This window comes from Ptychodera flava, chromosome 4 (genome assembly GCF_041260155.1).
Source record: "Ptychodera flava strain L36383 chromosome 4, AS_Pfla_20210202, whole genome shotgun sequence".
NCBI lineage: Eukaryota > Metazoa > Hemichordata > Enteropneusta > Ptychoderidae > Ptychodera > Ptychodera flava.
Genome location: NC_091931.1, coordinates 865,661 through 893,264, shown reverse-complemented (window position 1 = coordinate 893,264; position 27,604 = coordinate 865,661). Strand labels below are relative to the sequence as shown.

Genomic DNA, 27,604 nt, shown 5'->3' with positions numbered 1-27,604 from the left:
TATAGCTGGCATTTCTATGTAAGTTATCCAATACTTCTACAATCATGGTACGCTGTGCTGATTGTGGGAAAACTCAGGGTGTTTCCCTGTGTCAAGGGGATCTTGATCTGTGTTTTGATTGCAACAGGAAGATTATATGATGATCAGGAGCGAGATGTGTCGAACAATGGCCGATACCGGCGGTGCTGACATGAGCCCAGGTCCTTTGTCATCGATTTCCAGTGACCCTATCAGGCATCAGCACTTGCGAAAGTCTACTTCACATCAGGATGCTCTGCAGAATGCTCAATCTGATGGTAATGTCATCATAAATTAAATTCTTTGTTTTATGGTCAACAAAATGGACATATTGCCATTTGATGTTATTGTCAAGTTGTGTGTGGAGACATACAATGACCATGATGTTGAAGCTGCAAAGTCGTTGGCTTTTGACTTATGTGGAGAGTTTAGCTCACGTCGCTTCAAGAGACGACAAGGCCAGAACAAAAAGCAATCGAATATACAAGATACTTTGACACTCTTACTTGAAATCGAGCCACAGAATATTCCATGCTTTGTTGCTAAAGATTTATCGAAACTACCTCCAGTTGACTACAATCATATCGACATGTCATCGCTGTTGTCTCAAATCAATAGAATGAAAGTTGATTTTGATGGTCTGAAACTTGAAGTCAATAACATTTCAAGTCTTTATTTGAGAACCTCTGATGATATCAGACATATCAAAGATACTCTCGGTGGTTTGATTTCTGAAAATCATTCGCTGAAAGAAACACTAAAATTGCTAAATGAACAAATGGTTGCTGCTGAATGCATTCCTGCAAGTGCTGAGGAGGAACCACCTATTGATTCCGTGTCAACAAATGCAAATGAGACTGTTGGTGATAATGAACATGAACTTCGTCAAAGGGGTGATTCAGTGATCACAAGTACCAACAAGCTGGGTAAGCATACAAATGACGAGGCAGCTGGTGACAAGGAAAATGATGGCTTCACTACAGTTTCTTACGCACGTCGACGGCGAAGGCACTCCAGTTACGCAGATGCAGTTGTTAACGGTAACCATGAGGACCCTCCACAAGTATCTATATTTAGATCTATATTTGCTGGCGGTGCCAATCTTACTCCTGCATTGTTATCGGGTGGCAAGTATTCTGTCCCCAGAACATTAAGGTGCGGCATTGTGTTTTATCATTTTTTGAAAGTTTAGCTTGAAGTTTAGAAAGCTAATTTAGATTTGTCTACATCTACATCTAAATTTTCTAAATTAGCTGAAAGTTTAGAAAGCTAATTTTGATTTGTCTACATCTACATCTAAATGTACTAAACTAGCCCAACTATCCGATATTTAGCCGAGCTAAAAATCATTCTAAACTTTCTACATTAGCACACATGCAGCTGGAGTTTAGATCGGACCTCCCCAGCCAAACTTTTACTCGGTGATATATCCGATATTTAGCAGATCTAAGTATCGTTCTAAACTTTCTAAATTAGCCCATATATAGCTAGAGTAATATCTGCTTTCTGGCAGACCAAGAAAACAATTTTGGGGTGATATATCCGATATTTAGCGCGATAATTATCGTTCTAAACTCTATAGATTTTATGCTTTTTAGCTAAGGCTTTCTGGCAGACCAAGAAAAAAATTTAGGGTGATATATCCGATATTTAGCGCGATAATTATGGTTCCAAACTTTATAAATTTGATGCTATTTAGCTCGGGCTTCTGGCAGACCAAGAAAAAACATTTGGGATGATATATCCGATATTTAGCGCGATAATTATCGTTCTAGACTTTATACATTTGATGATATTTAACTCGGGTTTTCTGGCCGACCAAGAAAAAAAAAATTGAGGTGATGTATCCCATATTTAGCGCGATAATTATCGTTCTAAACTTTATAAATTTGATGCTATTTAGCTGGGGCTTTCTGGCAGACCAAGAAAAAAATTGGGGTGATATATCCGATATTTAGCGCGATAATTATCGTTCTAAATTTTATAAATTTGATGCTATTCATCAAGTTCAGAACGATAAGTAGACGCGCTAAATATCGGACATATCACCCCCAAAATTTTTTTCTAGGTAAGCTAGAAAGCCAAAGCTAAATAGCGGCAAATTTATAAAGTTTAGAACGATTATTAGACGCGATAAAGATCGGATATATCATCCCAGAACATTTTTCTAGGTCCACTAGAAAGCCCGAGCTGAAGAGCGGCAAATTTATGAAGTTTAGAACGATAATTAAATGCCAGACTTGATCTTTTACTGTGAGCACGCGGCTGGGAGGTGGCAGCCTGGACGGCAACACGTTTGATAAGGCTATAACACGCAAATGGACGCGATCGTCGTGGAACTAAGATTATCTCAACACACCTTGGCCATTTGAAATGTAGCAGTATGGTTACATTTATTTACATTCGTCTTCACTCCGCGTATCTTGCTAGTGGCGGCTATCTGACAGTCTTTGTTTTTGACGCGCAAATAAAATTCACAATTTTTCGTCAGCTTACTCACTGTCACATTTCTCTGGACCTTCTTAGTGACATTCAACTTCCAGCCTACGTGTGCACTGGATGACGTCGCATTTGCATCCTCAACTTCTGGCCTATTCCAATTGTCAATTATATACGAGGTACTATTCAGTGAGGTCGATGGAACAAGTCACTTTTGAACTTTGAATTTTCAAACATACCTCTTGGGGAAACAAATAGTACTTTCCTGGTTCTACAAGACTGCTCCTACAAGCTAAAACGTTTTACTCTAAACACGTAGGAAAAAACAGATAACAACAGAAATGATGTAACGACGTTCAGTCCGATATATTCTTGAAAAAAGTTCAGCTAATTTCTAAATCTACAACGCTATTTTGAAAGCGATAATTATCTTTTTTGATCCTATCACGGTCCCTGATCCTATATATCCTTGGAAAACGTTTTTCATCCAAGGTTCGACTTTCTAAATTACTACATCTTACTGTGAGCAGCCACCTTGGAGGTGGCAGCTTGGCCGGCAACACGTTTGATAAGGCTATTAGCATTAATTTGCACCGTTTAATCTGCACAAATGGACGCGATCGTCCTGGAAATAAGATTATCTCAGCACACCTTGGTCATTTGAAATGTAGAAGTATGGTTACATTTATTTATATTCGTCTTCACTTTGCATATCTGGTTTATTTGTCACGGACACTAGCAGCAACTATTTGACAGTCTTTGTTTTAGACGCGCAAAAAAACATTGACAATTTTTCTTCACCAAGATTGTTTCAATGCTTACATACTTACGGCCACTGTTCTCTACTTCCCAACATTCAACTTCTTGCCAGTTGCAATGATCAATCATATAGGAGGTACTATTTACGGAAGTCTGGGGAAAAAGTAACATTGAGCTTTGGATTCTAAGACTTTCCTCTTCTAAATTAACAACGTCAAGCCCATGCCAACTTCTGGCCTATTCCAATTGTCAATTATATACGAGGTACTATTCAATGAGATCTATGGGACAAGTCACTTTTGAGCTTTGAATTTTCAAACATACCTCTTGGGGAAACAAATAGTACTTTCCTGGTTCTACAAGATTGCTCCTACAAGCTCACACTATTTTCGATCAGCCAGAAAGCCCTATCTAAATAGCGGCAAATATATAAACTATAGAACGATAATTAGACGCGCTAAATATCGGATATATCACCCCAAAATTTTTTTTCTCGGTCCGCCAGAAAGCCCCGGCAAATTTATAAAGTTTAGAACGATAATTATCGCGCTAAATATCGGATATATCACCCCAAAATTTTTTTCTTGGTCGGCCAGAAAGCCCGAGCTAAATAGCATCAAATTTATAAAGTTTAGAACGATAATTATCGCGCTAAATATCGCATATATATAACACCACAAAATTTTTTTCTTGGTTGGACAGAAAGCCCCAGCTACATAGCATCAAATTTATAAAGTTTAGAACGATAATTATCGCACTAAATATCGGATATATCAACCCGAATTTTTTTTCCCTGTCCGCCAGAAAGCCCCAGCTAAATAGCATCAAATTTATAAAGTTTAGAACGATAATTATCGCGCTAAATATCGGATATATCACCCCCAATTTTTCTTTCTTGGTCGGCCAGAAAGCCCCCGCTAAATAGCATCAAATTTATAAAGTTTAGAACGATAATTATCTCGCTAAATATCGGATATATCACCCCAAAAGTTTTTTTCTTGGTCTGCCAGAAAGCCCGAGCTAAATAGCATCAAATTTATAAAGTTTAGAACGATAATTATCGCGGTAAATATCGGATATTTCACCCCAAAATGTTTTTCTTGGTCGGCCAGAAAGCCCGAGCTAAATAGCATCAAATTTATAAAGTTTAGAACGATAATTATCGCGCTAAATATCGCATATATATAACACCACAAAATTTTTTTCTTGGTCGGACAGAAAGCCCCAGCTACATAGCATCAAATTTATAAAGTTTAGAACGATAATTATCGCGCTAAATATCGGATATATCACCCCAAAATTTTTTTCTTGGTCGGCCAGAAAGCCCCCGCTAAATAGCATCAAATTTATAAAGTTTAGAACGATAATTATCGCGCTAAATATCGGATATATCACCACAAATTTTTTTTCTTGGTCGGCCAGAAAGCCCGAGCTAAATAGCATCAAATTTATAAAGTTTAGAACGATAATTATCGCGCTAAATATCGGATATATCACCCCAAAATTTTTTTCTTGGTCGGCCAGAAAGCCCCCGCTAAATAGCATCAAATTTATAAAGTTTAGAACGATAATTATCTCGCTAAATATCGGATATATCACCCCCAATTTTTTTTTCTTGGTCGGCCAGAAAGCCCCAGCTAAATAGTGGCAAATTTGTAAAGTTTAGAACGATAGTTTGGTAGTTGTTTAGCTGTGTTTAGCCACTTTAGCTACATTAGCTCCCATAGTCAATACATGGAGTTTAGAAATGCATCAGTGTAAAAGACACAATTCCGCACCTTACTCCCTGGTACCGGTTGTTTCACAGCGAAAATCGGTTTTTGTTAGTAGACTGGAACCCAACACCAGACCAGAAGATCTCGTGAAATACATAGGTGACTCGATGCGCATCGAAGTAGCCCACGGTCCCTCCACAAGGACTGTGAGTAGCCGAATGTGAGCGACTAGCTGACAACAAAATATAACACGTATGCTTCGTTTCTTGTGTCTAAATTCACTTAACTTTTCGTCACTCTTGAATCCCGAAGGATGGCCAGAAGGCGTTTTGATTCGCAAGCATTATCAACTCCGTAAATACTAAGGGAGTGTTCAGTTATTATGGCCGGGGGTGGGCCGGCAAAATCAGGGGGGTCACCTCAAATTTGAAAACTGCAAAGGGGGGGGGGGTCATGTATTTTTCAAACAGCTCAGAGGGGGGGGTCACTTCATTTTCAAAAAAGTATCCGTCCCGTCAAAAAGCAGTTTCAGTGTTCAGAAATATTCTTGGAGATAAAAATGATTCGTTGCATGATTTCATTCTCTGAAGTTATTCACCTGTAAATCTGAACAAAAGTATAATTATCTGTTACATGAACACCTTGACTTGACAACTCTGAGGCTTGTCTTATTGTAAATCAAGCTCACTGCACTGAGGGCAATGAACATTCCTATTACTTACATATTAGAGATATAGCAAGTTTTGTCAGGGAAATTATTTAACAGTTACCTGTACTGAGACTACTAGTACCATGAAAAGTTAAATAATACTTTTAGGTGAAATTCCAATATCATAATTGTTGTCCACATCTGAACTTTTAAATACCCCATTTGAATCAAGTACATTTGTATCAATTATCAAACACCTATAAAAGCACAAATTAATTTAGTTTAGCATTGTAAAAAAATTATTCTTAGTTTTCTCATAGACTCCAGTTTATATAGTGAATCAGCATTTCGGTGAAATTCCAAAATCTAATTTCTTGCACACATATCAACCTTTAACCATCCTAGGCTACATAAGTACTTTAAAATGAATTATCAAATGTCTATAAATACACAGATTTTGATAGTTTTGTATTGGAAAAAAATAAATCATATTTTCCTCATAGACTCCCATGTACTGTGAATCTACATTTTGGTATAATTCCAAAATCCAATTTCTGGCGAACACATCCATTTGTTACCACCCTAATCTAATCAAGTACATTGATATCAATAATCGAGAGTACATAAGTACATGGGTTTACCTATTTTTGTATTGGAAAACAATTATTCATACTTTCCTCATAGACTCCCATGTATAGTGGATGAACATTTTCAGTGAAATTCCATAATCAGATTTCTTGAACACATAATATGCACCTTTAACCATCATATTCTAATCAAGTACAATTATGTTATTTATTGAACGTCTGTACAAGTATACCAAGTTTTTCATTGGAAAAAAAATTATTCACAATTTTATCATTGACTCCCATGTAAAGTGGATGAACATTTTTGGTGAAATTCTAAGGTCAAACTTTTTGTCCGCATGCCAGTTGTAACAACCCTATTTCATTTAAGTACATTTATGTAAATTATCAAATATCTATAAATGCATAGATATAGTTTTGCTTTGAGAAAGTATTACATAGATTCCTCATAAATGTATGAGAAAATATATGTATACCATGTATAGTGAATCAACATTATCAACAGCTGATTTTTAATTAAATCCAAATATCAAAATATGTACACACACACTTGCGCAAAAATATTACGATCCACCAGTAATTTCTGTCCAACCCCTTTGAGGGGTAATTTCAAAATTATAGCAAGTCAGAATGGGAAATCTGAGCATTAACACCTTTTGACTTTGTAAGGAAGGTCATTTGAAAAAATCTAAGCTCTTTTTTGGGGGATTCTATCGCTCCATACCCCTGAGGTGTTTGTGTGTGCAGCTAATTTACTCAAGCAATGGGGGGGGGGGGTCATGAAATTTTTGTCATCTTGAAAGGGGGGGGGTCATAAATTTTTTGGTACAATGGGTAGGGGGGTTCACTTATTTTGACTGATGCGCAGGAAGAATTTGCCGGCCCACCCCCGGCCATAATAACTGAACGCTCCCTAACATGAGAGCTCTTCGCATTGCTTCATACAATTGTCGTTCGGTCAGGAATTCTTTCAATGCTGTCAGAGAACTATGTGAAACACATGACATTTGTTTGTTACAGGAACACTGGCTGACATATTTCTTTTCTGTCACTGTCCATAAAGATTTCGATTGTTACGGTGAGTCGCCTGTTGATAGGAGGTAGGAAGAGAAGGAGCCTGCACGTCTATTGTCTCCTTTGAGGGAGATGAAACATGTCGCTTGTTTGCTACGCAAACAATAACGCATCTGCCCGGGTAATCCCATAAATGGATTATGCCGGTTCGGATACGTTCGATGTTCTTCGGGAATAGTCGGATAGAAAGTACGCATGCGCTAGTACAAGTATGCGTCTTCCGCGAACAGAGCAGAAGTGAAACGGAAGTGAGAGCGCCGCCACTGTTTGGAGTGTGCGAACAGACATGTGATGACTGAAGTAGGCGATCTGATCGACGATTTTTCTTAAGTTTAAACTTTTAAGTATTCTGAATTTGAAGGAAATGACACGAAACACTGGAAACAAATTAGCAAGAGTGGCAGTTCGACTACGGACACAGCTAGTTTGACCTTTTGGTAATCGATGGTTCGACGGCATGGCCGCGGCCCAAGAGTAAGCTTATGCACTGATAACAATACCCTATCGTCAATACAACATGGGTGTAGTAGTATCTACAAAGTTGCAATGTTTAATAAACGATAAATAAGATAGGCACCATAGCGACTTACTATCAGCATGGACGTAACACAATGAGGTAGGAAGAGAAGGAGCCTACCTCCACGATACGAGTGAACGATTGTTGGTTGGAAGACCGTAAGCTTATGGCGGTGTTGCGATCTTTATGGCGATGGCGAAAATCTATAGGTTAAGCCATAAAAGTAAGATCTTTTCAAGATAACAGAATCATTGGTGTTGAACTAAATAGAGGTGAATGTAAACTTCTCATTTTGTGTGTTTATTTGCCTACTTGTAGTAGGGAGAATCATGATGTATTCACAGATTATTTGGCTAAAATCCATTCAATAGTTCAATCCAGTGATTGCCATAACACTATGGTAATTGGTGATTGGAACGCTGATCACAATACTCTTTTCGGTAAAACTCTAGAAAGTTTTTGTTGTGATTACAATTATGTCACCTCTGACAAGGTTTTGTTAAATGAAAACTCCTTCACTTTCGTCAGTGATGTTCATGGTACTACATCTTGGTTATACCACCGTATCTCTACTTATGGAGCTCATCACTGTATTACATCTATGTCTATTTTATATGACGCAATGTCATCAGATCACTTTCCATTCAGTATAAATTGCGACTTTAATGTACTTCCATCATTTGATTGTAATAGTGGTCTTGATGATAAAGCTGAAAGCACGGTGAAATGGTCAAAGGTTAATGACCACCAGCGCAAGGTTTATTCCAATATCTCTGAAGGACTTCTCTGTAACATATCCATTCCTACCAATGCTTTAAGTTGTACGAATGTACATTGCAGTGATAAATCACATGTTGAAAGTATTTCAAAGTTCTATAATGATATTATTGACAGTCTGTATTCCGCTAGTAAAAACGTAATTCCCAATGTGCATAAAAGTAACAATAATGAGGTGCCAGGTTGGAATGATCACTTGAAAGAAATCCACTCTATTGCTCGCGATGCTTTCACTTTGTGGCGTGATTGTGGAAAACCTAGAAATGGTCCACTTTTTGAATTCAAACGTTCGTACTCAAGCGCAATTTAAGTGTGCACTGCGAGTCTGTCGACGTAATGAAGATCAAATTAAAGCCGATGCTGCGGCTAAAAGTCTTTACTCTGGTAACAATAGTAATTTTTGGCGTTCAGTTCATAAAATAAATGCAATGATTTCTTCCAAGCCAAATAACGTAAGTGGCTGTAGTGGCGATGCAAATATTGCAGAAATGTGGCGTGAGCATTACAGTAATCTTTTTAATGTTGTCCATACTAACCAGATATGAACTGTAAATGCTCACGTGTTTCATTATATATTGCAGTTATGTGTAAATTTGAACCTTTGCCACATGTTTGCAACTTCTTTGAAAGTATTATGATCAACATAATGAACAATATTCACCACAGATTAACTCTATCGGTCATTAAGTATTCAAATATCTAATTAGCTGAAATAAAAATAATTAATTTCTTTGACTGCTGTCATTCTATCACCACTTTATATAGCAAGTGTAATTGCCTTTGGTCAAGTCCTTCAACCTTCAAACTATATATTCCAAACTTTGAAAGCTCATTATATATGCAAACTATAAATTAGCTGACATGAAAACTTAAGTGCGAAATGCCTTCCAATATTGGTATAACCTGGTATAATCATCAATGTACATAGCATGTTATGCCAACTTTGATCAAATAAATCCAAGTATATATCCCTAATTAGGAAAGTTCATTAAATAATGTTCTATCATAGTATCTTTAATGTATATAGCCAGTTTCATCAACTTTGGTCTCGTCAATTCAGATAAATACCCCTAATTAGGAAAGTTCATAAATATGCAAATTAGGAATTGGCTGATGAAAAAATGCTTAATGACTTTCAATAATGTTCTATCATAGTATCTTTAATGTACATAGCAAGTTTCATCAACTTTGGTCTGGTCAATACAGATAAATATCCCTGATTATGAAAGTTCATTAAATATGCAAATAAGGAATTGGCTAAAGTTCAATGCTTAATGACTCTCAATAATGTTCTATCATAGTATCTTTAATGTACATAGCCAGTTTCATCAACTTTGCTCATGTAACTTCAAATATATATCCTTAATTTCAAAAGGTCATTAAATATGCAAATTAGGATTTGGATGAAGTAAAAATGCTTAATGACTTTCAATAATGTTAAATCATAGTAGCTTCAATATGCGTACCAAGTTTCGTCAATTTTGATCGAGTAAATTCAGATATATACTCCTAATTAGGAAATTTCATTAAACATGCAAATTAGTAATTATCTTTCATGTCACCCCTTAATATCTTTCAAAGCTGATATATCTTGGTGTGATCAACATTTGTAGCGAATCTCATCAAATTGTGTGCAGTCGTTGTCAATATACATCAGTTTTTCTAAAATCATTAATTATGCAAATGAGCTAAAAGTAAGCAAGCCACACCCACCAAAAACTAATCAGTTCTTGCCATTTGCAAACTGAATCTATGTACCAGATTTGATTCTGATCTGATGAGCCGTTTTTGAGATATTGAGTACACAGACAGACACAGACAGACAGACATCGCTGCGACATATGCCCACGTGTGTCAACACGTGAGCAAAAAATGACAAGAATTTGGTTTTAGACATGATTGATAACTGCGAAGGTGATGTGGATATCATTATTTTACCCAGTGATGTTAGTAATGCAATAAGTAATCTACAAACAGGTAAATCTGCTGGTCCAGAATCACTTTCTGCGGAGCATTTTGTGTATGCCAGTGACAAGGTGTCAGTTTTGCTTAGCATGTGTTTTACTTCGATGCTTGTTCATGCTGTTTGTCCTAATAGACTTTCGGATACCATCTTAGTCCCCATTGTTAAAGATAAGAATAAGAATACAAATGACAAAAATAACTACCGGCCTATTGCATTATCGACTGTTGCATCGAAAATTATGGAATTAGTTTTAATGAACAGAATTGAGTCCTTTCTTGAAACTTCACTTCACTTCACTTGAAACTTCCAATTTGAGTTTAAAAAGGATCATTCAACCGACATGTGCATTTTCATCCTGAAAGAAATCATTCACTATTATAGGAAACATGGTAGCAACGTAATTGTAACTTTCATGGATGCTTCCAAAGCATTTGATCGTGTTAATCACTGGACATTGTTTAAAAAGTTGATTTTTCGTAAAGTGCCTATTTGCTTTGTCAGGTTTCTCTTTGTTTGGTATAGGTCGCAATATATTTTTATCCGGTTGGGCTGTTGTATTTCAGAGGGTTTCAACGTGAAAAATGGCGTTAAGCAGGGTGGAATATTGTCACCGAAACTATTTAATATTTATATTGATGATTTAAGCTATAGACTTGAAACTTCACGAACAGGTTGTAATATTGGTGGCATGTTCATCAATCACCTCTTTTATGCTGATGATATTTGTCTGATAAGTCCGTCTGTGAAAGGGACACAGAAACTAGTCATCATTTGCAGCATTTATAGTATACTCATGACATTGTCTTCAATACGAAAAAGACCGAATGTTTGTGTGTCACACCAGATAGTTCTAAAGTTTACAACAATGGTGTCAAAATTGTTTTTGTCGAAAGAAAGAAATATCTTGGGTTTTTGTTAACACATAACTTTAGAGACGATAGCGATATTGAGCGACAAAGGAGAGCATTCTATGTCTCAGCAAATATGTTGCTAAGGAAATTTTCCTTGTGCTCTTTTCAAGTGAAATGTAGAATTTTTAAAGTGTATTGCTCTCAATTGTACCGTGGCAACCTCTGGTTCAAATATTCTGCTGATGCCATGAGAAAACTGAAAGTTGCCTACAACAATGCCGCCCGTATTTTTTTGGGTTATGAGAGACGAAGTAGTGCCAGCTCCATGTTTGTCACAAATGGCTATGCAACTTTGATGCTCTTCTTAGAAAACAAATGTATGGTTTTATAGAACGTTTATCACGCAGTGAAATATGAGTGTACGTCAAGTTTATGATTCCATGTATTTTATTTCTGATCTCCGCAAAATGTGGATAAAATCACTTTTCCATTGAGCGGTTGTGGTTTTTTTTGCATGATAATGCACCACTAAAATCACTTCTTCAGTGTGTATTATGATATTTATTTATCTGTGCCTTAATTCATTATTGTACTGAGATTTCTATGGACATATTTAGTCCGAAATAAAGTTAAATAATAATAATAATATATATAATTTTTGGGTATAATTTAAACATTCAGTCATTCTGTGTTTTAATGAAATTGTTGTCGTGTCAGTTGTAAGATAGGAACTTAAAGGTGTCAATTCTAAAGTTTGAATACAGAATTTTGAATGAGCTGTGAATGTACTCCACTCTTTTTATGCATAAGCAGATGTCCAGAAATGTTGTAAGAAAAATGTGATTGTGAAATATTAGCGCATGTTGCTTTCTAATACTGAATTCTCGTAGAGGAAACAGATAAGTATCAGGAACCTGTCATGCTTTTCATATTTCAGATATATATATGTCTGATATATTAAAGTTTTGCACTAGGATGGGGCTCTGAAAAATATGTCTTATCAAAGTTACACGCCCGAAGGGTGCGCCGAAAAATGCAACTGAATGATGAAATTTGTGGTTGGCACAATGCAATTTTCACAAGTATGAGCCATGTTGAAATGAAAAAACACACTATTGGGCATTTCAAAAACATGGCTCCCTATCACCAAAGTCAAAAACAGGGTGACCCCCCCCAAGCTGAAGAGACTGACCAGTCCCTTATTCACAAAATACTGGGATTTATGTCCGAGTACATCGTGCAGCGGAGGTATGTCCGAGACGCGTAGCGTCGAAGACTATAACAATGTACGAGGACATAAATCCCGGTATTTGTGGATAACCTTATTATTATACACCTATTTAGTCCAATTTTACAGCGAAAACGTCAAAATTACTTGTAAAGCTTTTTTGGGATGCCCGTCCCGCACGCGTAGAGCGCGTCCGCTATAAAGCGCACAGAACGAAATTTCAAACCCGCGCAGTGTACGTGATAGAAAATGTCAGTAGCATAATTTCACTCAAATTCACAGGATTTTGATTAACAACTACTAAAGTTGTGAAGTCAGCTGCCGCCAACTAAGCTGTTCGTGAAAAAAGGTGTTCGTGCGCAGTTTTTCAGAGGGAGGGCAAATTTCAAAACTAATCAGAAAAAATCGATAGTTAGGCCTACTGTGGGAGGGGAAGAAATTTCATCTTTTTCAGTGGGCGGGGAGAAAAATTTTTGACAGTGGGTACCGGAAATGCGTAGAGAGAGGGGGAAGCTGTGGTTGACAGAATTTGAGGGAAGACTAAGTAAGCGCCTAACTGACAGAGGGGAGCAATGTTTTGCGTCGTTCTGGGTTGCCTATACACGCGATTTTGCAGTACCTATATGGTCTTAGTCCACTGCTTGGCGGTACTCTAAATACGCTTGGGTGAAGGTTTGCCAATGCTCTTCGGCCAAGCTTGTCGTCGATAAAGATTAATCCAATCTTTTTTGCAAATCTTGAGATAAGGATTGTTTCCAAAGCTTGGAGCAGGATCTTTGCCAAATCTTAAATCAAGCGTACCTGGGATTAAGCTTCTGTGAAGCTTTGCATTTTAATCTTCACCTAAGGACAAACAACAGAACCTTACATATGGCCGAAAAACGCAGACGAGACACGCAGTTGGGTCGATGTCGTGTGATATTCGAGTGATGTGTCCAAAATGCGGACACATGTGTAAAAAACACCTTTATCATACATGCATACATTGGTTACGGTCATTTTCCAGGCGACATTCCGATATTTGATACGAAATCGACAGAAGTAGGCCCTTGCTTATTGGCGTTGTACTCATATAGAAAGTTGGTTGCGAAGGAGTGATGGCAACCGTTTCACTTGTTGATATACCGGGGCTTGTCCTAGACTTGGTTCAAGTCGGTGAATTTAAAACAAATAAAACCATTTATAATAGTTTCTCTTGTGTCTCTCCTATTTCGTACCAACCTATTTGGAATTTGGCAGCCCAGGCCAAGGTTTCCCAGCGATTGAATGCATGAGTCTGCGCAGTAGTGAGTTAGTTTCTGCCGGATACTCCCCCTGTATAGCGTTCACCCCACTCATCGCGTCCACTCGACTCACGCGTTTCACATGAAAACAAAATACAAACCATCGCGTTCACTCCACTCAAACATTCACAAATCACAGACTTGAACCAAGTCTAGGCTTGTCCATTCAGGGCTTTGTAGGTAATCAGCAGAAAGTTTGTATACAAAACAAATTGACATTAAATGTTAAGAAAACTAAGTGTACGATGTTCGGGCCGAGGAGATAAATGAAAGGCGTTAAAAATAATTTGAATATCAAAGTCAGTGATGAAGCATTGGAACAGCTTGACACTTTTAAATACTTGGGTTTATGGTTTGACCAGCTTTTCGTCTGGGAGTCACACATTGCCAAAATAAGTGCAAAATATATCACAGAGGCTTGGTATTATTCTCAGAATCAGGTCTGCTTTACCCCAGAAAACTGCCAAAATGTTAGTTACATTTATGGTATTGCCAATATTTGATTATGGGGATATCATCAGGTCAAACTGTACTAGTAAGCTACTGTCAAAACTTCAAATACTACATAATAGAGCAGGTAAATTAATTCTAAATTGTTACCCACACACCCCGTCATGTAAATTACATTTATATATCTGTTCAATGGTGTATAAATGTTACCACGGCATAGCCCACACCATATTTTTTAGATTGCTTTACACGGGTTTCCAATATTCACAAGTACAATACACATATCAGCAATGCTGACAGTGTATACATTCAGTTCATAATAATTGTGCAACACATAAATTCACTTACAGAGGTGGAATTAACCTATGGAACTCATTGCCAGAATATGTAAGACAGGCCAAAACTTTTATACATTTTAAAACCTCTTACAGAGATTCTTGTTTATAGTTGACAACATGGTGTTATTATATTTTATGACAGTTTTGTAATTTTTTTCGGTTTGCTTTTGTGATTTGCCTATACATGTATATATTGACTAGAGTGTTTGTTGTGTGAGGGCCTCTACGGAAAGAAGCCGACGAATCTTGTTTGCTAGGCTTATTGAGATACCCTGAATAAAGATGTTTTATAATAATAATAATAATAATAATAATAACAATGCGAATACAATGTACTGGATGCCAGGGACTTTGCATAAAGTATAGGGGCAATGTGGTTCGATTTCTCGGTCTTTGTAACGTTACGATTCCAGCTGCTGTATTTTGGGCACGGTGTAACCATTATAACTGTGTATCAGGCAAGCCATTTAGTAGCCAAGCTTTGAAGACATGTAAACTGCGTGGACCAGGGTGGCACAGGAATCTCTGGACAACTGCTTTCTGATACGAGCAATTTTGCGAAGGAGGAAGTGAATAGCACTGCTAATGGAACCGATGTGTTGTTGAAATGTATGATTTTCATCAAATATTACACCAATCTTCCTAGCAAATAAAATTGTCTCAATTACACTAGAACAGATGGTGATGTCAGTGAAAGGCGCTGGCGAATGGTCAAATTTAGAGCGAATTAAAATTACCTCCGTTTAGAGTCGTTTAACTTCAGCTTGTTTTGTGTCACCCAGCTCATAATATCGTTGACAGTTTCTTCAAAGGAAGATACGGCAGATGTGGCATTGGATTTCTTGAAAGGCAGGTACAGCTGATTGCCATCAGCGAATTGATGGAACTGGAGTTTATGGCGGCGGATGAGCTGTCCCAGTGGTGATATGTACATGTAGATTGTAAACAAGAGAGGTCCAAGAACAGAGCCCTAAGGTAGGCCCTACTCCATATCGCAGCATTTGAGACAGTGATCTTTGACCATTTAATGTAACTGACTGAGATCTGTCTGTGAGATATGAACGAAGCCATTGAAGAGGACTATAGATTTGATACAAAGATTGGAAGAATCCCAGGCCTGGAACCAATGGGCATCTTGACCAGTCTTGTCAACAGACGTTTCTGTTTGAATGCTGCAAATGATTCAAATTGGCCCATTGCCCCAACATCAATATCTGTCGTTTAAAACTTGAAAATTGATGAAAGTGAAACCCAAGTATGATCATTTTACGATCGATTTACCAGTAAATATGAAGTGTTATTAAACTGTCACATATGAAGCATGACTTGAAATTTAATCTATAGTAACAGACACAACACACAAACAAAAGAATATGTCCTTAACACACGACAGAACAATTATAAAGTAACAAAAAGACGTGAGTCAGGAAGTCAACACAAAAAAAACTTACGCGGGTTCGTTCTTTCCTATCACATCCCACAACCGTATAAATCATGTGTAGTCACATGTAGCCATCCTTGGTAAACACGCTATGTATTTTTGTCTGCACCATTCAATCTAACAAAAGTTAATATAGAGAGAAGACTTGGAGATTTACCTGAGGCTATGATAACAGAGAGACGGAATCCGTTAATCTTCCCATTGTAATGGATTTTCCAATGTCCTTGGCGAAGAGAGAATTTTCAACTATCCGCGAGTATTAAAAACCAAAATGTCCACTTCTAGGTCGCTACTCCGAAAACGGCGTCGGGTAAGAAATAATTTTACCGCTTGCATTTTCAGTACAATGTTGTTCGCTAGCTCAAAATTCAGTGTTTTAGGTTTTGTTAAACAGTAACCCTAAATATAGGTTCGTGTACAGTATAGCTGCGGTCATCACAACTTCTGATTGGTGAACGGGAAAGATAGTTATCGTATATTTTTACTGCAAGTGGTCAGCTTGGATACTTAGTGTAACCTTAACCGTGAAAGCTATTAAGCTCCTGTAAAGATCGTGGCAGTAAGTAACGAATACAGATTTTAGAAAGGTAACATAAAGTAGTCGATGAGAGAAATGTATTTTTTAGGCTAAACGATGGGTCGCAATAGCGCTGTTTACGGTTATAGGTTTGTTACTAAATATAACTGTACACGCGCGACATCGGACACACAGCTTGAAATGCGTACAAATTTTATCAATGTTGCATGCATGGCTTTTTTTGCAGCTTGTACTCGGAGTCGTGAATATGTTTTTTAGTATTCATTGTTATACTAGCAGTCGCCTACTAAGATGTGTTTTCATCATTCTTGCATGGATAATTTTCAAAAGCGTAATCTAAATGTGCGGACAAATATAGGCCCCTATATTTTTGCATATTAATGAGAGAACAATAACGTAAACTGTGAACAACCCTATAATAATCCCATGTAATTTTGCTTTGGCAAAAGTTACGTATTTTGTAAAAGGAACAAAATCTGAACAGATTGAATGCAAAGGATATTATCAGCTCTGCGTGGCAAGGCTGTGTTACCGGCTATGAGCCTATAGCCCGGCGGTAACACTCACATGTATATCAGCGCCAACTACATCGACAGCGGCACAGCGCCGGTAACAGTCGAATACAGCAGTATTTTAATGAGCAGTGACAACACGGCAGAAACAGAGAGCACATGTCCGCACAAGCTTTTTACTGTCTAGCTATATGAACAAGTTCACAATCATATGTTTCAACTCGATAATATCATACCTGCAAATCCAACGCCGATTAGGCCCTAATTGGTGCCCAGGGCACGTAGGAGAGTAAGCTTTGTCCAAAGTGACAATCACCAGGTGCTTCGCTGATGTAGGTTAAAATTAGAGTCATTTACATGCACGCATATCAACATTTTTATAAGAAAGAATGAATGAGCGAGAGTCATTTCAGTTTTGCTCATGATTTTGATAACGTTTTTTGAATGTCAGTCTTTCAACCTTTGCAAGTTAAGAATGAGAATAGATAATAAAAAACAAAATGATCCTTTTTTTTTACATACAGGCCTACTCTAGTTTCAAATGAGCTATCAAATTTATAAGTAGTTTCAAATTCTTGACCGTTAGGCCCTAAATTAATTTTAATGATTGATACAAAAATTGAGGTTTCCTACTCCAAATATGTAGGCCGATAGGCTACCCTTCATTCTTCGAGTGGACTTGTGCTACCATTGATGAGATTTAACAGAAAAGCAAACCGTCAGATGTAAAATTAAACTGTAAATAGACTAGGAAACATCATTGCACAATCACCAAAACAGCCTATTCGGTCAAACTATTCCTTATCTCAGCCATGCGTAAGATGCTGTGTGTTCCCGACGCTAGCTAAAAAGGCCTACGGCCTGTGGCACAGGTTATCGTAACGTTGCTTGGATAGTCGTTCGAGGCGAGCGGCCGCAGGTCGCCGTTTATTTAAGTTATACCACTCTCCGCCTCGTGCCCATCGTTCTAACCATGCTCTCTAATTTCCATAACCGAATATTTTATTATATACCACCTTGCTTTCTTTTGTTTAAAAAGTGTCCGATTTACAAGTTCTTTTGTTTAAAAGTGTCCGATTTACTAGTAAATCGGACAGTTCTTTTGTTAAAAACTGTCCGGTTTACTAGTAAATCGGACACTTTTTAAACAAAAGAAAGTCACGTGGCGACGAGTAAAAAAAACAAATGCGAGACATTATACCAGAAGAAATTTATTTCACCATCAAGTACAGAGTAAAGACACTTTAAAAGAATCACCGGTCTGAATTAATTTTGCACGACTGTACATCTCAAAACCAATTACAGGTCACCGTGAAATAACGGTATTGATTGCAAATATCACTTCTGTGTTAAGGTTATTGTTATCACGATCATTCGAAGCTGAAATTTAAGACTTCAAAGTCAGTTATTAACACTGAATGTAGAGGTTTCAGTCGCCTTTGGTAAAGTTAAATCTAGCTACAGGCAAACACACACGCAGTACCACGGTCATTGTGGATCTACACGTATTTTTTTTGTACTTGCAGTTTCTGTTGCGCCTTTCTCTGACGTGGCTGTGTAGCTTGGTCTTCCGATTGTGGCCGTTAGCACTGGCGTGACAGGGGGACTTTTCTTTTCCATCTTTGGCTTTGGTAGTTGAAGTGCACCGGATACAGCTTTCATTTGTACTTCATCCGCCATATCGATATATGTAGAGCGACTCGGCAATATCGTGTATGCTGCTCAAAGTTTTCGACCCAAATGAGCAAAGCGTGACTCTAACGTCGATCTGCAAACACCTTTTCACTTCATTCAACCAACCAATCAATCAAACATAATTCATACAATTCAAATCAAACCAGGTGCGCAACCACGTCATCGCACTACTATAGCAACACATGTCAACTTTGTTTTATCCAATCATGGGTTAGTTTTTTATACTTTCGTTCAACAAGGTGTCAAAACGCGTCAATGTTTTCCTGCCAAAGTTTCAACTTGCACTGCACTAAAATTACAAATAAAAACATTCGGCGTGCAAACAAGGCTCTAAAACTCGGCAAATTCGTGGTATAACACGGTCAGCGAACTCGTAGTCGGCGGGTTTACGGAATTTAACGGTACAGTTTGCCATAAAACTCCTCGGCCCTGCGGGCCTCGGAGTTTTACTGGCAAACTGTACCGTTAAATTCCGTAAACCGCCTCCTACTCGTCCGCTTACCTATAGTAAACGGCGACCTGCGGCCGCCCGCCTCGAACGACTATCCAAGCAACGTTACGATAACCTGTGGCCTGTGGTGGGAGGCCGTATAACGCCGGGAACATCGTACGCAGGGCTATTCCTTGTCACTATGGTTGGTTGGAAATAGTGGGTTCGACTGGAAAATATTACAGAAAAGATATGTGTTTTAGAAACATGACTATCCTACGTCATATGAACGATAAGCTTCTGGCTACTAAAGGGGTAAGCTTAGCCCATGGATGTAAAAAATATTTTTTACATCCATGCTTAGCCTAAGTAGGTTTCAGCGATGCAGAAACAGTGAAAATATAGGCCTAATGCTTGTATTCCTGATGAAATTTGCATCACAAAAGATTTTGAGAGACCACTTACACGATATTTTCTCCGTGTTTGTTCATCCATTTATAATTCATATTTACTGATTGGCGATAGCACTAGCACGCTGGCACAGGGCTATCTAACCATCTATGTTCATTCTGTTGGTCTGTTGTGTACCGTTTCCAATAGCAACCACGCATGCTCAATAGGCACCGACGGTACAACTATGAAGGTCGCAGAATGGCGGTAGGAGACATGAACGACGAAGAGTATGATCTGGAGCGCCTTCGGGCTGAGATACAACAGGAAAGGCAAATGAAGTAAGTATGACTGTAGGAAATGGCCATCCAAGATCAGACAAACTATCCAGCGATCTTTATCCATAATTAGGACGCACCAAACTCCGGATCAGACACGACATGCAGAGAGGTAAAATGTAAACGAGATCAGTAATTATGAATATGACATGAAACTGGTCCAATAATCATTTCCATTCTAGGTAATACATTACCAGGTCCATGGGAAATTTGTGATTTACAAATTTAAGTAGGACCATCCTGAACCACTAGTGCGTAAACATGCACTGTAGTCTGTAGACAGACAGTTGAGCAAAGTTGTCAAGCACACTCAACTCAACATTTCCACAACAAATGGCAATTTACGTAAACTTCCAAAGTGAGACGGATCACTTCGCAGTATTTGGATTGTGTCGATGTTGGAGGAGTACTTGTATTATTACTGTTGATATTTCCTACCACTGAACCAGCGGCCTTTCAGCCTCAGGGGTGGTTTACTGTGAAAACATGGATGTAAACATCCATGGTGAAAAGTAGCAAGTTCGTCTATCGTGTAACCGTCGATCGTTCCCTAGCATTCTCAAAATTCATACCTGGTACTTCATTTGCTTCAAAAACGCTAGTTTCGTGTGATTTCGGCCGAATTCGACGGCTCAGTCCAAGGAGGTAAAAAGTTCTCTTCTACCTCCATGGTTAGTCATGGAGCCAGGAGCGGAGCTAGTACCTCCATGGTATAGGGCAAGCATTGTGGAATATCTCGGTCATTGCATACTAAATGTCATTACACATGGTATGTCTGATTTGGCCCGAATAGACCATAGCCACGTCTAAATCTGTGAGGGGAAAAGCTGTCATGCAGTTATCTCATGATGGTTGAAAAAGGCTAAACCAGCTAAATGAAATTCAACGGCGCAACTAAATGTAGATATAAAAAAGCTCATGCTATAACCACTCTCCAACCATATAGTATTGTTTACTTTGGATGGGTATCATGACAGAGTTTGGAGTAAGATATCTGACAGGATAGAATTTGAAGGTATGGGGGAGAAAACATGGGAGGCTGCAAGAGGGGGTTGTCCCTTCTCTTGCGTGGAAAATTTTGAGAAATTTAGGTGTGAAATACATTTGTGTTTTTACTCAGTAAAACTGTTAGAACACCCAAAGGATGAGAGCATGAGAGGGAGGTGTCCCTCCATATTTTGAACACCCCCTAAGGCCTTGTAGCTTTCAATTTTTTGAGTGAAGCCCCCCTCAGATGTGAATTATGTCGTGTGCGGTGATGAAACATTGCAATGATGTGGTGTCAACAATTTAGTGCAGAGAGAGAGAGAGAGAGAGAGAGATGAAATTTAGCTCTCTGAGTGAAAAATATTTCTCTAACAATTTCAGAGAGATGTTAGATCAGTCTACAGCAGAGTTAAGAATAACTGTTGCAGAACTTGAGAAAAGATTGGATGGCGTGGAAGAAGAAGGTGAGAGCTCTTCTCTTTGATGTTAATGAAACTTTTAATAATATTTAGGAAGCAAAGGTTTCAAGTATCATTGTCTGTATAACTGTTAGTCTGTAATTCCAGCAGTAGTAATCAACAAATTGTGTATTGACATTCCTGCAGGAACACAATTAAGGATTGAAACCTAATGCACAATTACAAGTATCATTTTTTATGTCATTGATAAATCAGTGTCAATGATATCAAATTTAGGGGATGCTAAAATAATACAAGTGAAACTCTTATTAATAAGCATATTTTCTTAAGTTGTCAAAATTTATTATCTATCATTATGCTAAAGTGAAATAAAAATTACCATAATATTATCTCGTTGAAATATGATGATTGTATGGAAATTCTGGCACAAAATTACAATTTGTACAGGAAATGAATGGAAGACCAGGTATGAAACGCAAGAAGAACTCAATCAGCAGTTAGAGAAACAAATTCTAATGTTTCGGGAAAAAGTAGACCAAGCTAAACTGATGGCAAAAGAAGGAAGAAATTCAGAGATGAAAACCTATGATGAGCTATCAGAGGTATGTGTATCATCCTAGCTTAAGCTTGCTTGTGATTTCAATAAATGTACTTTAACGATTACAGTATGCTTTTAGTGCATTGTCAAGGTCATTCTACAAAGTGATGATGGCATGAAAAAACTGCATTCCATTCAGATGTTATCATGTACACGGAATAATTTAATGTTAGGAACATATACTAATGGAATGCTGAAATGCTGATGTAGTGATATTCATATTGACATGCATTGTAAGTAAGTATGAAAGAATTGTATGGTAAATTGATGGGATTTTGTTCCTATGACAATGTTTACTGAATACCTTGTTTGCAAATTTTCAGCTACCTATTTATTGAAATGAAAGTGTTAGACTTTTACTTGAATTTCAATATCATGAAGTATTCATTTGGCAAATAAACCAGGATTTGATTCCTTTAGTAGACTAAACTGCTGCATGTTTCGTTAGTAGTGGTATTATATAACAACATCGAACAGTCTGATCATTGTGAGTGCAATGCATGAAACTTGTGTTTCATTTTGATAGGTGATCACAGTTAGAAAAGAATCTTAACATGTCTTATCCAAATTTTAAAGTACTGCTGACAAACGTGGATGATGACTTGTTATACAACATATATTTCCAAAGGTTTATAAACCTGTAATATAAATAAATATGACTTTTTAATAATGATCAATATTTGATTGTATGATGTATAAATTTACATAAAATTATCATGTCAAAAGAATTTGAAGGATAAATAGTAAAAATTATGGCAAACCAATCCAGATTGTGATAAGTCACTTTGTAAAACACCAATATGATGATAGACCTATCATTTATCAAATTTCTAAATTACTTTACTTTTGGATAAGTTTACCTTCAAAGCTGTAGTTGACATGTACAAATAAAACATTGCCAAATGTGGGTATCTGTAGAAAATGTTCACTTTGAGCTTTTGAATGAAAAGTTAAGAATGAGACCAGAATATAAATTACTGTCATTTATGTTCCAGGGAAGTCTAAAAAAACTGATTCGTCAGCTGGAAAAAGAGAAAGCAAGTATAGAAAGTCAACTGAGAGATTATGAATGGAGATTAGATCAGGAATCTAAGGTACAGTATCTTTCATCTCTCCGTCTTGCTTGCAAAGTGTCTTCTTTTTATAGCTTTATCAGTACAATTCATCGTTATCATTTTATCATGAAGTTTTGTAAAGTTCTTGTCTGTAAAACTATTCTGGCTGCTATCAGTTGAACCTAGACTTGACATTGTTACAGAAAATCAGACAACTTTGAATGTCAGTAAGTAGGAAAAAGTGATGCAACATGCACATTGTTGACTGATCACATGATAATTCATGTTGATGAGTATCTAATTATTTTTACAGGCATTTCATAAAGCTAATGATGAAAGGAAAACTTACCTGACAGAAATTGGACAGGTGAGTTATCATTGGAAAAATCAATATATGTACATCTTTTTATCACAGTACATCAATGATATTCACTGCAATAAATTGATAATTATTGATTACTAAACAATAGGTTGTAAATAATCAAGTATCTTGTATCACGTTACTTTTAACACTTGTAGCTTTTCAGTTCATCTTGTTTATTTTGAGGATTTTTTTCTCAGATTACGTAAAGGTACAAATGGTTATTATTGTAGAAAAATGATAAAAAAAACTTTACATATTGTGCACCAAATATGTACTTTACATTGATGTATTAGCCGAGAGAGGGAGTGAGAAAGAGAAATCTTTCTGCTGTTAAGCTGGCACCTGTTAATATCTTTACTGACACTTCATAGGAGTCTGTAGCAAAACTGAACAGTTGAACAATGAGTAAGACATGCATTTGAAAAATTAGTCCAATTTCAGTATATCTTAGTCTTGTTTTAATTTACCTCAAGCTCATTACAAGGAGATAGATAAAATTGAGGAATTTGGGGGTTTGCCCCTGTCATTTGATTTATTTTTCATTTCAATTAATGCCAAAATCTAACAGATTGTAAATATTATATAGTAGTAGAGTGTAATTATCTACTATGCAATCTATGGACATGGAACTAATGTGATGTTAATGGCAACAATAACATGTATGATTGCTTTAACTCAACCATTAATGAAGTGTTATGGAAAGCTTCATGCAGTCGATAATTGCAGCATATGGAATTTCATCAACTAATATCCAGCTAACTTATCATGTATTCCTATATTGACCTGATGAAATGCTGTCACAGTTCATCATCGTCACACTTCATGTGTTTATTCACCTAATCAAGTCTCACTATTTTTTTTCCATGTATAATATTACCCTTGCTGCTTGACTCATCACGTTTTGAATGGTGTTACCATGACTACCAGGCTCAGAAAGATCATCATGATGTAGGTTTTCTATCATTTTTTGTTTTTTAAAACATTTCCAGTGAATGGACATACTGATATCTCAAAACAGTTACAACTACAATAAGTTAAAGTGCAAAACTGACATTCATTTCAGGATTATGCTTCAAAATTTAAAGATACAGACAAAACTATTTTATTTTGTTCAAAGTGCTTGTGTCCCTTCATTCAACTCTTCCACTGTGTGGAAAGCATCTATCAGCCAACTTTCTTCAATATTGTTACACGACTTTTATTGTAACAAATTTTATATATATATATATATATATATATATATATATACACACACACACACACACACACACACACACTACAGATTTTGAAACAGTGCGGCATGAACACATTTCATCACAACTAACAAAGTTATGAAACATCAAACAATAAAGAAAATGTGTAGTCATATATGTCTATGATGTGACAATTTCATCATATGACCTGACTTTTTGACATCTATAAATAAACTTTGAAATATGATTGATTTGCTTAGTTCAACTTAAGGTTGATGGTATATTTTTGAAAAGATTCAATCTCAAAATGTGAGACAATTTAGCAATAACTGGGAAACTTACCTTGTTATATTTTGTTTGGTTAATTTGGGTGGAGGGAATGTGGTTGTAACATGCTTTCAAACTGATAGAATAGTCCATAGTTCAAAGTTTGTTCATTGATCATCTTCTTTTCTACCATGAAGAGAAGCTACACGTGTACAGATGACCTCTCCACCAACACAAACACTGATTGTTCTCAGTTTAATTACTCTAGTGGCACAGCAATCCAGTGTCTATGTTTTCATGTCATGGACAGGAAAAGACATTCTTATTTCCTTGAAATGTTACAGTGTTTCAAAATCTGTAGTGATATTTTTTCAAAAAGAGATCTCAGGACAAAAGACCTTGACCTGGTACACTTGTCTTGCACAATGACAGTAATCCATTGTATCAATGGATGGAAAAGAACATGAACTCTGTCAGCATTTCACACACATTGTAAAGAATAAAGATGTTAGTACAGACACATACTGGCTCATTGCTACATCAATGGTCTTTATGATGTTTTGAATTGGATTATTAAATGATGGTTGGCCATCCTTGAGATCTAAGCTGCATCATGGTTAAGGGGACACTTACAAAATCAATTGATTGGCTTCTTTATTTGTGAAGACAACATTGGATCTGCCTAGTACTGATAAAAGACATCAGACCTTGCTAGTGCAGATAGACAGCTAAATTTCACTCTCTAGACAACTCTTGTGCCTCTGCCAGCCATTATGCATGTATATATGTATATATGTGCACATCTTTGATTCAAGTCGAATTGCCCTTCAACATGATGTTGGTATGGGAGTTGTCTGGAGTGTGGATTTAGCAATTTATCAGTGATAACAATAGTTAAAAAAAGATTGTCTATTAGTCTTGTCAGCCCCCCTCTTAATCATGGTGAAGTTTAGATCTGGAGGATGACTAAATCTGATCTGAGGATTTTTATATCTGTGGGGTAAAACCTAAATTCCTTACCTCAGGTTATATTATAGTGAGTGAGCTGAGCCCTAGCCCAGCATCTGTGTGGCTGTAGAACGGAGGGATACTCAACACATCCTTCCCTTTCTTCATTTAAAGTGGCACTCCCACTTGGTAACATTTTTAAAAAACATCTTTTTAATGCCAACGGTCGATATTTGACGTGACAACTGCGCGTGGATCACGAGATATCGATAAAAACATGTCCTCAAAAAGTAAAAGTTTGAATTCCGGTGGCCCACCTAAATTTAGCTTCCGAACATCAAATGTTCGGCACTGGGGACATTGTCAACTAAGCTATGGAGTACGAGTCTACACTAACGCTGCTGTACGCCACAGTACCACTCGTGTCGGTGATCGGTCATGCCCTGTGGGGGAAAGCCGAGTCTTACTGACTCGGAGAAAAAACGGAAAACAAAGTTTGCTGATTCAACCAGAATTCGCATAGGTGACTAGCACAGATACGTGTGGTTGATACATAGCGGCCGCCGCGTGGTATGCACGCATACCACGCGGCGGCCGGTCTGTATCGAACCACACGTAACTGTGTGGCAGACGACAAAATGTAGTATTCAGAGGCGGCTAATATTTTACACGTAAAAACTGATATCTATGTGGTATTGGTTAAAAATATAATAGAACTGACTGAGAATAATGAAAACGACAAAAACTAAGGAGAAATTTAAAAAGAACTTACCTGACGTGAAGGCATAATTCTGTATATAAAGTCTTCGCAGTGGGAGGTAAAATTGCGTCGTTCGAACTTATTATGGGCTCCCTAGAATATCATCAATCAGCACAACAACAAACCTTCGGGGGATTTCGGGTCTCAATCAGAAACGATCATAAAACTTCGGGATGTGAAAAATACGCTCGGGAAATGACATGTTTTTTTCGATATCTCGCAATCCGGGCCCAGTCACCACGTCAAATATTGACCGTTGGCATTAAAAAAATGTTTTTTAAAAATGTTACGAAGTGGGAGTGCCTCTTTAATATACTAAATGGACATTTAGTATTTTCATTTTCATGATTATTGAGTGTAAATATATTCAAATCATTACAACTGTTGACTTAGCAGTGAGTCAAGTGGCCTGTGAGTAATGATGGACGGATGATGTACACGGTTTGCGATGATATCACAATGCTTGAAGTGCTAGCACTATCACTAGTGTAGTTAGGCTGATTTTATACAATATATCAATATTGCAACCACTGCTTTCATTCCACACTGTAAAAAATGATGCTTGTTTTCCATTCCAAGACAATGTCAACTCATGCATCACTACAAACTGTACATTTGTTTTGCTCTGTTTATCGCATCACTAAAATTACCATTTGATTTTTTGTCTAACTCCACAATGCACTTTCTGTTTTGTTTTTGTTTGGTTTTCACCTTCTGCTGGTGGTTTTGACCTTCTGCTGGTTGTCAATGTGATTGCTTGTGGAATATGCTGTGATACTTAACTACAGCATGAACTCACTATTTCTCTGAACATTCCCCAACAACTGCAGGCAATGAGAGTCAAACATAATGACGTAGGTCTTTCCCCATTGTATATATATTCTATTCACTGAAGTTTCTGCCCTAACTGCTATCATTAACACATGCTACCATATCAGTTTTCATAGACCATGTTTTAACATACATAACTGCATTTGTCATAGTTACTATTGTATTGCCAGTTCGTTGTTGTCATTTA

At 37.2% G+C, this 27,604-nt stretch overlaps 1 protein-coding gene across 5 annotated transcripts in view; it reads left to right on the top strand.

Annotated features, from left to right (window-relative positions):
- Positions 1 to 27,604, top strand: part of LOC139130341 (coiled-coil domain-containing protein 169-like) — a 34,512-nt gene continuing 6,908 nt past the window's right edge. Inside the window, exons 1-8 of one of the 5 annotated variants that reach the window (XM_070696106.1) lie at positions 1 to 1,058; positions 19,868 to 19,998; positions 21,364 to 21,446; positions 21,849 to 22,003; positions 22,995 to 23,093; positions 23,368 to 23,421; positions 24,346 to 24,366; positions 27,417 to 27,440. In XM_070696106.1, coding sequence (XP_070552207.1) covers positions 957 to 1,058; positions 19,868 to 19,998; positions 21,364 to 21,446; positions 21,849 to 22,003; positions 22,995 to 23,093; positions 23,368 to 23,421; positions 24,346 to 24,366; positions 27,417 to 27,440 — 669 coding nt within the window. In that variant the 5' untranslated portion in view covers positions 1 to 956. Of the gene's footprint in view, positions 1,059 to 19,462; positions 19,583 to 19,867; positions 19,999 to 21,363; positions 21,447 to 21,848; positions 22,004 to 22,994; positions 23,094 to 23,367; positions 23,422 to 24,345; positions 24,367 to 27,374; positions 27,441 to 27,604 lie in introns of those variants that run through there. The other 4 variants (XM_070696104.1, XM_070696105.1, XM_070696108.1 and 1 more) reach the window with 4 other exon arrangements.